The following is a 13,948-nucleotide window of genomic DNA, read 5'->3' as shown; positions in this document are numbered from 1 at the left end:
ACAGCTGTATATCTCCTGCTTCCATCTCTGAGTGTGAATGCTCAAGTCAAACACCACCTGGATAAGTACATCCTCCTATTAATTCTCTAATTCAAAACTAATCACTACCCTACTTTCCCTCAAAATCAACCCACTCAGACGGTATTAATCTAGGAATCAATCCCTCATGACACGTATTATCACCCTAATGAAGATGAGAATGATCGATAGAGTGATTTCTGAGAATTAGAAAAATTCTAATGTCGGTGTAGTTTTCAGCTTTCAGTAGATTTGAAAGTACTCTCAATTCGTTGGTTAGATGCTTCCCAAATTCGGATTGCAACCTCCCCTAGGACAGCTCTACTAACCCCCAAAGTATGCCCAAAAGTTAACGACTAGATTACAAATAATTAGGAAATTAAAGGTTCAGGTCTCCCAATTTTCTCCAATTTTACGGGATTTTAAGAATCACGCAAATCAAGAGTTAGATCCTCTCCAAGAGTAGATCGATTCTCACTCTATGGGAGGGGAGCCTATGGTCAAAAAATGGGCCTCAACCTACGGTCAAATTTGAAGAAATTCAAAAATCAAGATATGATTAAAAAAAAAAAACACTTTTAAAGATCCCACCAAGAACTGATGTTAGAGACTTCTGTTGGGTCCTGAAATACAATCGACTACCCCTCCTAGGTATCCCAAATAAACCTGAAAATCTAGGCTAGATCTTACCCACACGAGGTCCCACGATTTGGTCCCAAGGAAAACCCTAACCCTAAAACAGATTAAGTTTCGCTATGGGGGAAGCCAATTGAATCATTGAATTACTCAAATAGAATCAAAGCTTACCCTAAAAGTTTTGGGTGGAAACCAACCACTGATAGGAATTAGGGACAACAACCTAGTTTAAGAATCCGAAATCAAATCAAGATTTGATTATTCCTATCATAAAAAATCATAAATTAATGAAGATTTTGACTTATCGGATGTTGTGGATCAAACACAAGGAAGTCTTCACACATGAAGAGGAGCAGCAACAACGGCAATTTTCATTAATCAAATTCTTGTACAATGCTTGATACCCTTGCAAACTTATATAGAAAACTCAAAAATAGACTTAGACACTAAAAATGAAAGGCCTAACTCAATCTTTAACTAATAGGACACTCAAATTGACTAGGAAATTGCAATAACAAAGGATTTAAACTCAAAACAGGACTAGACTTATATGCTAGTCTAAGTCTAGCATATAAGTATTGATTGTGAAATGTTATCGACTGCAATAACAAAGGAAATAAGTTGCAATAACTGGGAGATCGATTGTGCATTTATGCATCAAATTTTGGAAAACATAAGTACCATCAACGAGAAGAACATGCTTTGTTTCGAAAGTGAAATGGGTTCTATAGATATGTATCTTAAGTATCCTACGCTTTTGGATACCTACACTTGTCCACGATGTGAGAATCCTTGACTATATTACGTTTCATTCATTGCAAGTATTTATCAAACTACTACATTGAACCAATGTGGATTAGTATCCCTTTCTTTTTCAATTACTTTCATAATTTAATATTTTTAGCAAATAAAAACATTGAAATAAAATAGGAAAATTTTGAAAAATGCATCAATCCAAGTATATGATGCATTTCATTCATTACATACATTTATCAAACTGCATTTAAACAATTTGCATCAGTTATCACATTTTTCATAAATGTTTATATTTCGGAAAATAAAAATTTGAAATAATATAGAAAAATTTGAAATAATATAGAAAAATTTGAAAGAAAAATCCTAATTATATGTTGCATTTCAAATATTCTTAGTATTTATCAAACTACGTTGAACCAATTTGCATCAATTATTCCATTATTTAGATTATTTTAAATTTTTTATTCTTTAGAAAAATTGAAATAATATAGAAAAAATAAAAAAATGCATCAATCCAGGGTTTATGATGCATCATGCATTTGATTCAGTACAGGTTTTTGTAAACTACATTGAAGTAATTTGCATGCTCACCTTTCTTTCAATCCGAGATTTTTTATGGTTGGATGATCAAAACTGAGGTTTGTTTGCAGGATTTGAATTGCCTTTCAGTGCTGATTCAGAGCCCCAAGTCACAAATTAGAAACAAACACAAATGGAGGGTCTCAAAATCGATTTTAGGTTGAAAAACCAGTCCACCCTTGCTCTCTAGTTCGTGAACTGAGGGTTAGTATCGACTGTATCGAGCCGTATTGTCCGATTCGGTACACCTTAAAAAGTAAAGAGTATCATATCAATACTGATACATATCGGTTGATACATACAATACTTTAAACCCTGCCTACAACACAAAGATCTAGCAATTCTGAGCTCTATTGGGGAAGTTATTGGCAATTAGGAGAGTAGTATTAGGCTCTCATTCTGGAAAGTTTAAGTAGAGTTTCTTTGAGTTGATATACTGTTATGTTTGTGAAAGGTGTGATGTACTAATTGGAGTCATGTTAGGCCTCTTGGTTCACTTAGGAGTTAATTTCAGAGTTTATAATTTTTTTTTCCCAATAGATTAGAGTTCTATAGTTTCTTTCGACTTTGAGGGAGTAGACTTGTAGTCAGGTATATAAAATGGGTTTGTGTCATTACTTGTAATTCAGATAATAGTGTTATTAAATCATGGATGATTCCTGTGGGAGGAGTTGTGGAAGAAAGAAATAGAAGAATCTTTAAAGGGTGCCATAACCTAATTGGGGACTTTTTGATTATGGAATACGATTCATTTTGAAGAGTTTGTAGATATGCTCAAGTGAATTTTGGAGATGAATTTGCATCTGTTCCACACCCTTCATGTTACTGTAAATGCATTTGTTGTGCATGACATAGTCATGCTATGCTAGTTCAATGCAGCTTCAACACTCTTGAATGATGGGAATACATGAAATATGAGGGTTTTTTCCACCCCTAGTTTGTGCAACATGTTAATCATCTTTGCTTCAAAAAAAAAAAAAAAAAAAAAAACAAAAACTTGTTATAACGTTCACTTTACTCTTTTGCAGTTGTTCAACGGGTACTTTGGTCTTTAAAGTGAGTAGGATTGGTGCAGGCTATTTTATCGGTTGTAATGAGCACCCGAAATGCAAGTAAGATTGGATAGACATCTTTTATTAACTTGTTGGAGATCATATTTTAGTTTCAACTGCTCTCTATTGATACTTGTATTTGTTCTGATATTTATTTGTCTTTTCTTGATCTAAACTTATATGGTTTGGGTTGTGTATAGACGTTTGGTTGAGAAATTAATTGTGAAGATTCTATGACTTCTTCTTGGTGTCAATCACTTGATCTGGTTCATTTCTTTCTCTGTTCCTGCCTCATTATTCTTTTCGTTACTTCTCTGGATTTGTGATGAGGGTGGTTATGGGGTTGGTGGGTCTCTATTTTACTTTCTGGGAATTTTGGTGGCTGGGGGGCAGTCTGACAGGGGTGTTGTGTTGCTTTCAGGAGGAGTTGGAGTTAATTTTTGTTTGGAGCTACTGTTGCTGGCTTGCTGCTTTCCCCACTGCTTATGGGGCCCTCTTGTATTGTATTGCAATCCCTAGTTGCTTGTAATGTAGCTGTTTAACGTTTAAAAAAAAAAAATATAGCTGTTTATCATACTAGGTGAGATCTGGACTAGAGAATTCGAGAAAGTGGAGAGAATACGGGAGTGGAAGAGAGAATTAGATCTCATGGTGAGCCTCCTCTCGCACCATCTATCTGTATAATGGAAAATTGTAAAGTTCACTGATGAAGGTTGAAAGGGTCCCTAAAATGGTCAAAGCTTCCATGTTGCAGACATGAACTGGCATGGGTAGATTCAGCAATAAAGGATGGGTCACCCATCCACTACACAACCACATCTGCCCACTGGCAGGGCTGAACTTAACTAAAGTTCGCGTTAGGGTTTGACTCATTTTGACAAATCAGGCTTATCTAGAAGAACGCATGAAAAGGAGCCGGGGTTGAAGAGTTGAGAAGAGCTCTGATGATATCTTTATGTGTTAGAGGCCATACACCAAAGAGACTGAAGAAGATGGGTGAATTCTCTAAATGCCCTACTCCCGACAATGTGTTGTATTAGAGCTTGCTTCCCAAATCAATGCTTTGGCTCACATTTTTCATTGACAAAGTGTCAATTGGAATGATCTTTGACTCTGGAAGTGCCAGAGTGAATGCCTTGACTCTCTTCTACTTCATTGTCTTCTTACACGCTCCCCCCCCCCCCCCCAAAAAAAAACAAAAAAATGTAAGGGTAAATCGTGCTTTATTCCATGTTGTAAATTGTAGAAAAATCATTTTGAGTTCTGAAATTTTATTTCTCATGTGCACTGGAAGTGAGCTCTACATTCTGGTCTTGAGTTGATGTGCTTTTCTTCCTGCTGCTGCTATCAGATCTAATTTAAAACCTGTTTCAAATAGATCAACGAGTACTATCCTCATAGTAGGATCAATATGAGATGATATCAGTAGGTACACAGCAGGAACACCAGTAACAGAAACCGTCGATCCACCTTAAAAGTAGGTGAACATCAGGTTATGTAATCTATTAAGCCCCTAACATGATTAACATAATCTTAACTGATATTTAATCACAGAACACAAAAACGCAGACTATAACTAGACTGTTGGCTGACAGTGTAAGGAAGAATTTTACCTGGGATGAAGTCACCAAAGTAGTAACTCAACTTTCTCAGATGTGGTTATATCACCGAACAAAGAAATAGAAAATAAGAACAAAACAGGAAAATAGCGAAGAAGGGAAGAAGGGAAGAAGATAGGGATAGATGGTTTGAATTTCTCACTCACACCTAGGCCACTCATCTCAAGGTCTCTCACCTTATATAGGACTCTCTCCTACATCGTTTCACACAATCATATGTGAAAACCAGTATTCAAGCTTCACTAAAACGTGGGGGAGGACTCTCAATGGTCTATATTACATGTGTGAAAACCAGCATTCAAGCTTCACTAAAACGTGGGCGAGGACTCTCAATGGTCTATATTGCATGTGTGAAAACCAACATTCAAGCTTCACTGAGCGTGGGGAGGACTCTCAATGGTCTATATTACATATGTGGTGATAGTTGCTATTACAAGAAAGGAAATAAAGAAAAATAGAAAGTCCCTTACAAGACAATATTGGGACTTGTACAGAGTAATATAAGATCCTAGTTAAGAAATCAAATTAGTAACTAATAACTAAAGATTACACGGAAATAGAAATAAAAAAGGTAGAACTAAACTAAAGAAATAGCAACTAATATCTCCATCAGATTTCCTCCATATGGTCCCACACTACTGTTCACGTGAGCAGTAACCGCGTAAAAGTGTTTTGGTCCTTTTCTTCTTCATGCTTTGATCTGCATCTCTTATGAATTGGGACATCAATTAATATTTTGATATTGTATACATTTATTTAAACATTGATTCCATCAACATGTTAATTAATTAAGTAGTTGTCAGTCTGTGACTAATAGCTGTAATCATTTGACATGTAAGAAACAGAGAGTAAGTCAAATTGTAGAAGTAAGAAGCAAATCACATAGAAAACTGAAGAATCTCTCCCACCAATGGGGTAAGTCACCGATCAGATAACCAGACATTTTTCTTGTATCATTTTGTATTGTACTCTCAACAAGGATGAGGTGACAAGCTGAAGGAAATATTGGAGGTGTGAAAGAGGAATAATCAGTGGAGTAAAGGAAAACTAGTAATGCGATTTCATGAGTGGTTCATTTCCTGTTGCAGAGCTTCTTGTAACTACTACTGCAATTTGCCCATCATATCTGGACTTCAATCTGAAGTCTCAGCATAAATAACAGATCCATCACTGTTCAGTTCACCTTCCATCACTATACTTAACAGCTTGTGATCACTCAAGCCTTGCACCTCGAAGAGGATTGGTGGTGTCAAGGGAAAAACTGTCTTTTAACATAAATTCGGAGGATAGGTGATCAATTCTCCTATCATTAGGCTAACAGATGACCATTGGAAGTAGTTTTGGATACATTGTTTTTTTTTTTTGGGGGGGGGGTTAATAATGGAAGATGGGAGGCACCTAGCTTAATATTTGCTTTAAGGAATAACACTGCTATGAATGGATCAATGAACCTAATGTCGTTTGAGGCATCAGCGATATTATTCATAGCAGGATTGCATGGTTGTCAAGGTGTTGCCTAGACGGCCCCTAGGCGTCAAGATAGTCTACGAGGACCAAGGTGATGGGCCGCTTATCTGTCAAGTTGCTAAAACTCAGGAAAAAGGTCCAAATAAATAAATAAACCAAAGGGGAAATGGTTAAAAATGGAAATAAAAGGGAAAAAGAAGAAATATTATAAACAGAGGAGAAAAAACTGAAGGAGCCTCTTTCAAAGAAAATTGAAGCAGCAAGAACCTCATTTTTCCAGAGAAGAGGAAGAAGCAGCAGTGGCAGTGGTTGCAGTAGTTTCCACCGAAGAAGAGGAAGATTGCGGCTGCCACTGCCATTGCCACAGTTGCTAGAGCTGCTGCCATGTTATTGCCGGTGGGTGTTGCTGCTGCTGCTCCTGCGTCAGTAGTGGCCACCGCTGTTGGCTATACATCTAAGATGTCTCAAGGTCTCAAGTCATATTGACCCGGATCAATCTAACTTGATGGATACAATCTGATATATATATTTTTTTAATTAATCATGTCGCATCAGGTTGTGCCATTTTGAAGGCCAGGACCACACTTCATATTTGGCCATATTAAGACTAAATACCTTGTTTGGGTTAGTTCATATTATAAATAGATGTAAAGGCCATAGGCCTCCCCAAAAGATATGAAGTAATATAACAGTTCTGTTTTCTGAAACTTTGCTGTTGTGAATTCAGTAGTGTGTGGTGGATTCGTAATGAAGGCCAAGGTGGGGATTCCATAGTTCTCTAGGTGTCGCCAAGGCGACGACTAGGCATCTAGGTGGCCTGGTTGGAGCCTGGGCGACTGTTGCCTTCACTGGTGCCTAACTGCAAGGTGCAGCACTTATTTATGTCAAATATCATTTATGTTGCAGGTGTTCCACCTTTAGGAAAGACCAGTCGACCAGACTTTGAGCCCATTTTGATCCCCCAATCTTGAGTTACAATTTTTCTCCATTAGCTGATTTATTTTTCTCTAATTGTGATACTATTTAAGCTAATTTCTTACAGGACTTTCCTGGTTCATTATTTTACATTACTGTTGGTAGCTGGTTTTTTATAGCCAGCTTTGTGAAAAAGTGGTCCATGATGTCACTGGATGGTCATCCTTGTTCTCTTCCTTGTTTTACACTGGTGATATAGGTATATTGCAAGGACAATGTATGGAGATGATGAAGAAGATGATACTTCTGAGAAACAGGCGGTGATTACCGAGCCAAAACTGCTGGGTCTTAAGCCTGGTACTAATGAGAAGGTGTGTATTTTAATTTTATTTTGGGTTTAATTGTCCTTTGAGAAATGATACTAATTAACCACATGACCATTCCATATGGATGTTTGGTTATTCATCTTTCATCTATGGATCTACATTAAAGTTATTCTCTTTCAGGTTTTTCTGAAGAATGGTCCCTATGGGTTCTATGTCCAGCTTGGTGAAGATAGAAAGGGATACTTGCCAAAGAGAGCTTCTGTCTCTCAGGTATCTAATACAATTTTTCACTCATAAATAATGCTTACCTCCTCAGCTGGGGCGATCAGATCTATTTCTATCTACCATTTGTTTTAAAATATGAGTCTAAGCACAATACCTTTCCTTTTTGGATCAAAGGCTTCAATGTCAAACCCCTACCCCCCAACACACACACACACACACACACACACACACACACACCAATGCACAGGATTCTGTCTTCTACCTTGTTCCTTCCCCTCCCAAAAAGTTGTTGAGGATACATATTGCATGATTATATCATGTACAAATCATTCTGCAATTATGTTTATATTGTAGAGCATTTGGGAGAGAAATTATGGATCTTGATTGATGTGAGTTCTCAGACATCATATTTCATTAGCTTTAAACAGATATGCCAGCAGTTCCTTGTTTTAAGTTGAATATAACAAAGCGAAAATGAGCATTGTGATGGTTATCTACTGGTGTTTTGATTTTTTTTTTTTTTTTTTTGTTGAAAACCTTGCTTTTCCATCACCATAATGCAATTGTTTGGATCATATCAGCTGTTTTGGGATAGCAGATTATTTTTAGATTATGCTGGGTGAAATGCATAGAAAATTTATTGAATAGCCATTATTGTTTCCATGTTGTTATAGCTGTCATGAGTTAAAACATACAAGTGAGTTCATATGTTGTTTCTGTGTTATAGTTATCTATGAAACTAATACAAATCATATTTCAGATAAAGGATGTGGATACCATCACCTTAGAACAAGCACTTGAGTTGCTACAGTATCCTGTACTGTTGGTATGTTTCTTTTCATAATTCTTCCCTCTGATTCGTTCTTATTTTCCATTGTCTATTGACTCTGGCAATCTATTCCTTTTTAGGGGGAGCATCCAGAGGATGGGCAACCGATATATTTAAAACTTGCAAGATATGGGTTTTCAATTAGACATAGGCGCACAATTGGACCAGTTCCTAAGGTACTTTCAGTTTTCCTCTATGTCCCCGGTTAGTGTCGACTTCAACTTCCTCTTCAGATGTTGAGATTAATTGTCTTTTGTGATCAATTGCGATCCGTGCCTTCATAGTTAATTGCTTGTTGGAATAAAGTTGCCTTCATTCCTTTTACATTATCTTTTTTCCTCTTCCATGCAATAAAGACATTCATTTGAATGCATAGCAATTAGCAACTGTAAATTCGTATTTCTGTGTTTGAATATTAGAAAATGATTGATTGTATCATTGGACCACGAAGCATTGAACTAACTTGCTAGGCTCATGCTGAGCTTGGTGAGGTCTCTGATTAATTCCTGTATGCTGCTATTATCTGAGTTGTCAAAACGACCTTTTCACTCCCAGTACAATGCTTGCTGATCTAATGTGGATGAGCAGGCCTCTGTTCAAGGGATTGCTTTTTCAACTAATATTTTTATTTCCTGACTTCCTTATGAACTCCTCTAACCTCAGGCTGAGACATGACTAAAATGAAACTTCCGTTGCATGTATTTCGGTATGGAAAATGAGAATTGTCATCCTTCCGCTGTTCTTTTGTACTTGGTTTACATAATTACTAATAAATCGTACTTCAGAATAACAACATTTAAATTAAGTAGGAATAATGGGATTAGAAGGACCGTTATCTTTGATCAGCATCGTATCTTTGGTGCTTACTAAATGAATAGCTATAGTATCCTTTTTCAAAGTGAGTGATCTTGTATACTATGAACCAATCATTGCCTTGGATCAGTTGTTTCAACATCGCTAGTGTTTTTTTTTTGGGAGATTAATTTGTTCCAGTTTGAAGGAGCTATAAAAGCTAGAAGCAGGCCTAAAATGACCATAGGAGAAGTTGTGAGGATTGACATGTGTAAAGAGAAGAAAAGAGAGATTGTGAAGCAAAGGGAGTCCCAATCGATTAGATTGGGGCTTCCCTCCTACATTCATTAGATAGATAGCTATTACAAGTCGTAGGAATAGGAAAGAACAAAATTAGAAGTCTATCGAGAGAAATGGGGAGTCTAGTGCAAGTCACAGATTCCTCACTTGGGTATTCCTTGTCCTGTTAGGACTGTGGGTTTGGGTATTCCTAGTCCTATTAGGACTGAATACAGTTAGAAGTTAGCAATTAGTTTTAGTTTCCTATTTTGTTCCTTTCTATTCCTAGTAGGACTTATATTAGCTATTTTGTTCTTTCCTATTCCTATTAGGACTTGTGATACCTATTTTTCTCTTTCCTATTCCTAATAGGACTTCTAATAGCTATTCTATTAAATGAATGAAGGAGGGTAGCCCCAATCTAATCGATTGGGACTCCCTTTGCTCCACAATCATTGGTCTCTCTCTCTCTCTCTCTTTTTCTTTTCTTCTCTTTACATGGTATCAAAGTGGGTTATTAGTAACTGATTGTCTCATTGATTTACCGTTTTGAGAGTCGATTTGGCTTGAAGAAGGAAACCCTAGCTCATCAAATAAGAAGAACTAGGGTTTCATATACTGAAGAATGAAGATTGGTGTATAGGTTTTTGATGTAGATTTTGATAGATAATGAATCATTTTTTATTATTTTTTGTTGCTACTACTACTGTTTACTGTTCGTTGTTTGCTGAAGTTAGCTGCTGCAGTCACTTTTTTTTTTCCTTATGGAGTATTTGTCATATTTCTGGTTGTTGTTTGCTGTGGTCGTGTTGGCTTTGTGCTACATGGTCACTTATTCTTGCTATCAATTTTTTTATTGAAGACGGGTTCTTCCATATTTCAACGATTACTGCAGTTTCTCGTTTGGGTTTATTTTCTGTTGAATGGATTACTTTGCTGCTTGGTCAAGTTTATTGTCTATGCTATTTTGTTCGAATCACTGTTTGATGGGATCGTTTTCTGCTCCTGCTGCTTGATGCTATTGCTGCTTTGTGGTAACGATGGTGATGTTGGTTGTTTGTTGATTTACTAATTCTTCGATGGACAAGGTTATGTTAGTTTTATGCTGGTTGAAGAAGTTCCAATTGTAGTCGATGAAGATTGTCTATTGATTTTTTATGGAATCGATGATTTATCTGATTTTTATTTCTCTTCGATTGGCTGATTTTCTGGTTTTGGTTGGAGTTGTGGAGTCGAGGGATTGGATTGAGGGAATCCATCTCGAGCTGGTATTTCCTCTTTGTTCTGTTGGTTTTCTGGTTTCATATTTGTAAGGTTATCGCTGGTTCTTCCTTTTGGTTGTGGATGCTCTTAGTTGGACATTTTATTTGATTATATGTTCTAATTTGCTACTGTGAGGGGGATAGTCGTTATTATCTGCTCAAGTCATCAGTTGAAGTCGTATTTGCTCGTGTGTATCCTCAGCAACTTGAGGGGGAGATTGTCGTTATTATCTGCTCAAGTCATCAGTTGAAGTCGTATTTGCTTATGTGTATCCTCAGCAACTGTTTTCTCTTTTTGAAGATGGTTATATTCAGCAATCTAATGAAGTTTGGTATATTCAGCAGCTTGATGTTGTTTGGTCCCTAGCAACCTGATGCTGCCTATGGAATTTTTGTGCTTTTATTGTAGCTATTGGGAGCTATAGTTTTTGTTGGAGTGCCTTCTTTGGGAAGGGTTTTTTGTGTTGCAGTTATTCGTTGCTGATGGTTCTGCTTGGTTTATTCGACACGACATTTCTTTATCCATTGATGTTTGATGTGTTTGAGCTGATATTGCTACTGGCTTTATGATGATTAATTGGAGTTCTCTCTGTACTCATTGGAGTTCTTGTTTATCCAAGTTGGAGCTTTCTTTTGCTATATGTATACTCCAACTTGAGGGGGAGTGTTAGAAGTCTATCGAGAGAAAAGAGGAGTCTAGCGTAAGTTGCAGACTCCTCCCTTGGGTTTTCCTAGTCCTATTAGGAATGTGGGTTTTCCTGGTCCTATTAGGACTGAATACAGTTAGAAGTTAGCAATTAGTATTAGTTTCCTATTTTGTTATTTCCTGTTCCTAGTAGGACCTGTGATACCCAAACCCACAGTCCTAAAACCCAAGGGAGGAGTCTGGGACTTGCACTGGACTCCTTTCTCTCGATAGACTTCTAACAATATGCATATTCTAGGACTTGTCCCACGAATGACTTGGGATAGAGCCTATTGGAGGGCAAGGATCCTTGTAGCTTGCCCCATTTAGCTGAGATTCTCCTGACTTGCTAGGTTGTGTCTCTTTCCTCTTTACTTTCATTTTTCTCATTTCTTCATTCTCCCTATTTTTTTGTGGACCTTAGTTTTCCCTATTTTGTTTTGCACGGATCCATGTAGCTGACCCCATTTAGTTGGGATAAGATTGAGTTTGTTTTAATTTCTTCCTCTTTCCATTGATTATCCATTTCTATCATTGTCTGTAAGTGGCAGTCTTGCGCTACACATCCAATTAATAGGCTTGATTCAATTTTTAGATTTAACCCCCAATCTTACACACCAAAGGGATTAAAATACTATGTGCAGATGCACATGCTAATATTGTATATGATCAGAATCATAATTAGTTACAAATTTGTAGACAAAATTGTTAGTTATTTTATTTAAAGTGCTGCAGAAAGAACACCATGGCCAAATTTTGTACACATGCACATGCTAGTAATATAATATACATCCCATCTTAAACCATTCATGGACTTGTAATTGCAATTGTTGGTTCTTGTATTCAAAACTCTGCTGAAGAAAAAGCCATGGTTAAAATTCTCATATAACTACTATTCTGGATATTGATTTACCAGTCAATTAGCTTCTGTAACTGAACATCTTATGATCACTGTCTGTTTCAGAACATGAATCCGAAGGACATTACTCTAGAGAAGGCATTGAAACTATTGTTGGGTAAACATGTAAGACGATGTGGCCGACCTAAGAGTAAGCCGAAGGTTGAAGTGTAAAAAAATAATTAATGATCAAGTTTGAAGACACTCGATTCATTCAATCAACATTTATTCGCGGAGAATCTCTTTTAATTTCCTGATCAACAACTGGTTGGGCGACTGAGCATGTGTTCTGAGGCATCTCAATTTATTTTTGTGGCAAATGAGATGTATATATAATAATTATCAATCTTGTAAATTTAGTCAATTTTGTTTTTTTTGTTTTTATTGTTTATGCTGGATCTTTTATTGTTCTGTATCTTCCTAAGAAATTCTCTCAGAGAGAAGAAAGGGTAAGAACGAATGATCCAATAATATGATCCACTGAGTGAAGGACAAGTTTAGTTGAATACATGAAGGTTTTTCATAATCTCATCTTTGCAAAATAGATAGAGCCATTTGTTTCTACAATACCATTGGAATGCTAAAATGTTGTTGAGTTTTGCTTGTGAAAACTTCTAATACAATTTGGTTTTCATCTTCCAAGTGAGCTAAATAGAATGTTATTTATAGATTGTAGGAGCAAACACCCCTAGGTATGTTGTAAATTTATTCGACATCAAGGCCTTGGCATTGTTACAATTTACAGATCAATTTTCTTATTCATAATCTCATATTTATTGATTTGTAATAATTTTACTTGCAACAAAAAAATAGTTTTACTAATATTGTGAAAAATGGATAGTCAATTCACCTATTTATAACTTCAAAATCCTTTTTTTTTTTTTTCTCGGTTTCATTTGGCTAAGTTTCAGTTTGGTTATCAATTGGTTCGATTTGGTCTAGTTTTCAATCAGTCCTATAATACCTCAGTCCAAAACCAATCCAATTGGTTGATTTTATTAGTTTGGGCCAGGTTTTGTTGGTGCATTAAAATGTCGACCTCCTTTTGTAATGTTGAGCAGAACTCTTTGCTGCTATGTTCCGTTCACATTTGAACCAGGTCAATTATAAATAGAAGTGGGCCAAGCTAGGCCTGTCCATGATTTGTTTTGGAATGTTAGAACACTCACATCTTAATCTCTGTATTTATTTTTATTTTTTATTTTTTTGGTGCCAAGACATATCGACAAGTTTTGAGGGGCATAGCCAGTTTTGTTATTTTTCTTACACTAGGGATATTTTGATAATTTTTCATGAACAATTTGTGAATGAGCAAGGATTTGACCTTCTAATAGCGCCATAGAGGTTGAATTTATTAAGAATAGTGACTACTGGCACCATCACTTGGAGATTCAATTTCAAGAAAAATGTTGCAGTGACAAAGTTGGTGTTCAATCTGTGACTTCATTTTTATTACCCTAACTATGAAGACCCAAATTGATTGATCAACTAACCGGTAAGTATTGGGTTTGGGGATTTATTATGTCAAGGCCCATTCGAGACTGACCAATTGACAGTTGACACACCTACTTGTATTCGAGACTGACCCAACTGCATTGGGTGCCCAACGC

At 36.5% G+C, this 13,948-nt stretch overlaps 1 protein-coding gene across 2 annotated transcripts in view; it reads left to right on the top strand.

Moving 5' to 3' along the window:
• The window catches only part of LOC122064796 (DNA topoisomerase 1), a 57,854-nt gene extending 44,990 nt beyond the window's left edge, over positions 1–12,864 (top strand). For both annotated transcript variants that reach the window (XM_042628544.1, XM_042628545.1), the window contains exons 18-23: positions 3,018–3,101; positions 7,302–7,413; positions 7,549–7,638; positions 8,354–8,419; positions 8,503–8,598; positions 12,405–12,864. In XM_042628544.1, coding sequence (XP_042484478.1) covers positions 3,018–3,101; positions 7,302–7,413; positions 7,549–7,638; positions 8,354–8,419; positions 8,503–8,598; positions 12,405–12,512 — 556 coding nt within the window. In that variant the 3' untranslated portion in view covers positions 12,513–12,864. The remainder of the gene's footprint in view (positions 1–3,017; positions 3,102–7,301; positions 7,414–7,548; positions 7,639–8,353; positions 8,420–8,502; positions 8,599–12,404) is intronic.
• The last annotated feature ends 1,084 nt before the right edge of the window (positions 12,865–13,948 follow it).

This window comes from Macadamia integrifolia, unplaced genomic scaffold (genome assembly GCF_013358625.1).
Source record: "Macadamia integrifolia cultivar HAES 741 unplaced genomic scaffold, SCU_Mint_v3 scaffold1765, whole genome shotgun sequence".
In the NCBI taxonomy this organism is placed as follows: Eukaryota; Viridiplantae; Streptophyta; class Magnoliopsida; order Proteales; family Proteaceae; genus Macadamia; species Macadamia integrifolia.
Note: the sequence above shows the minus strand (reverse complement) of the source record. Positions and strands in the feature narration are given on the sequence as shown.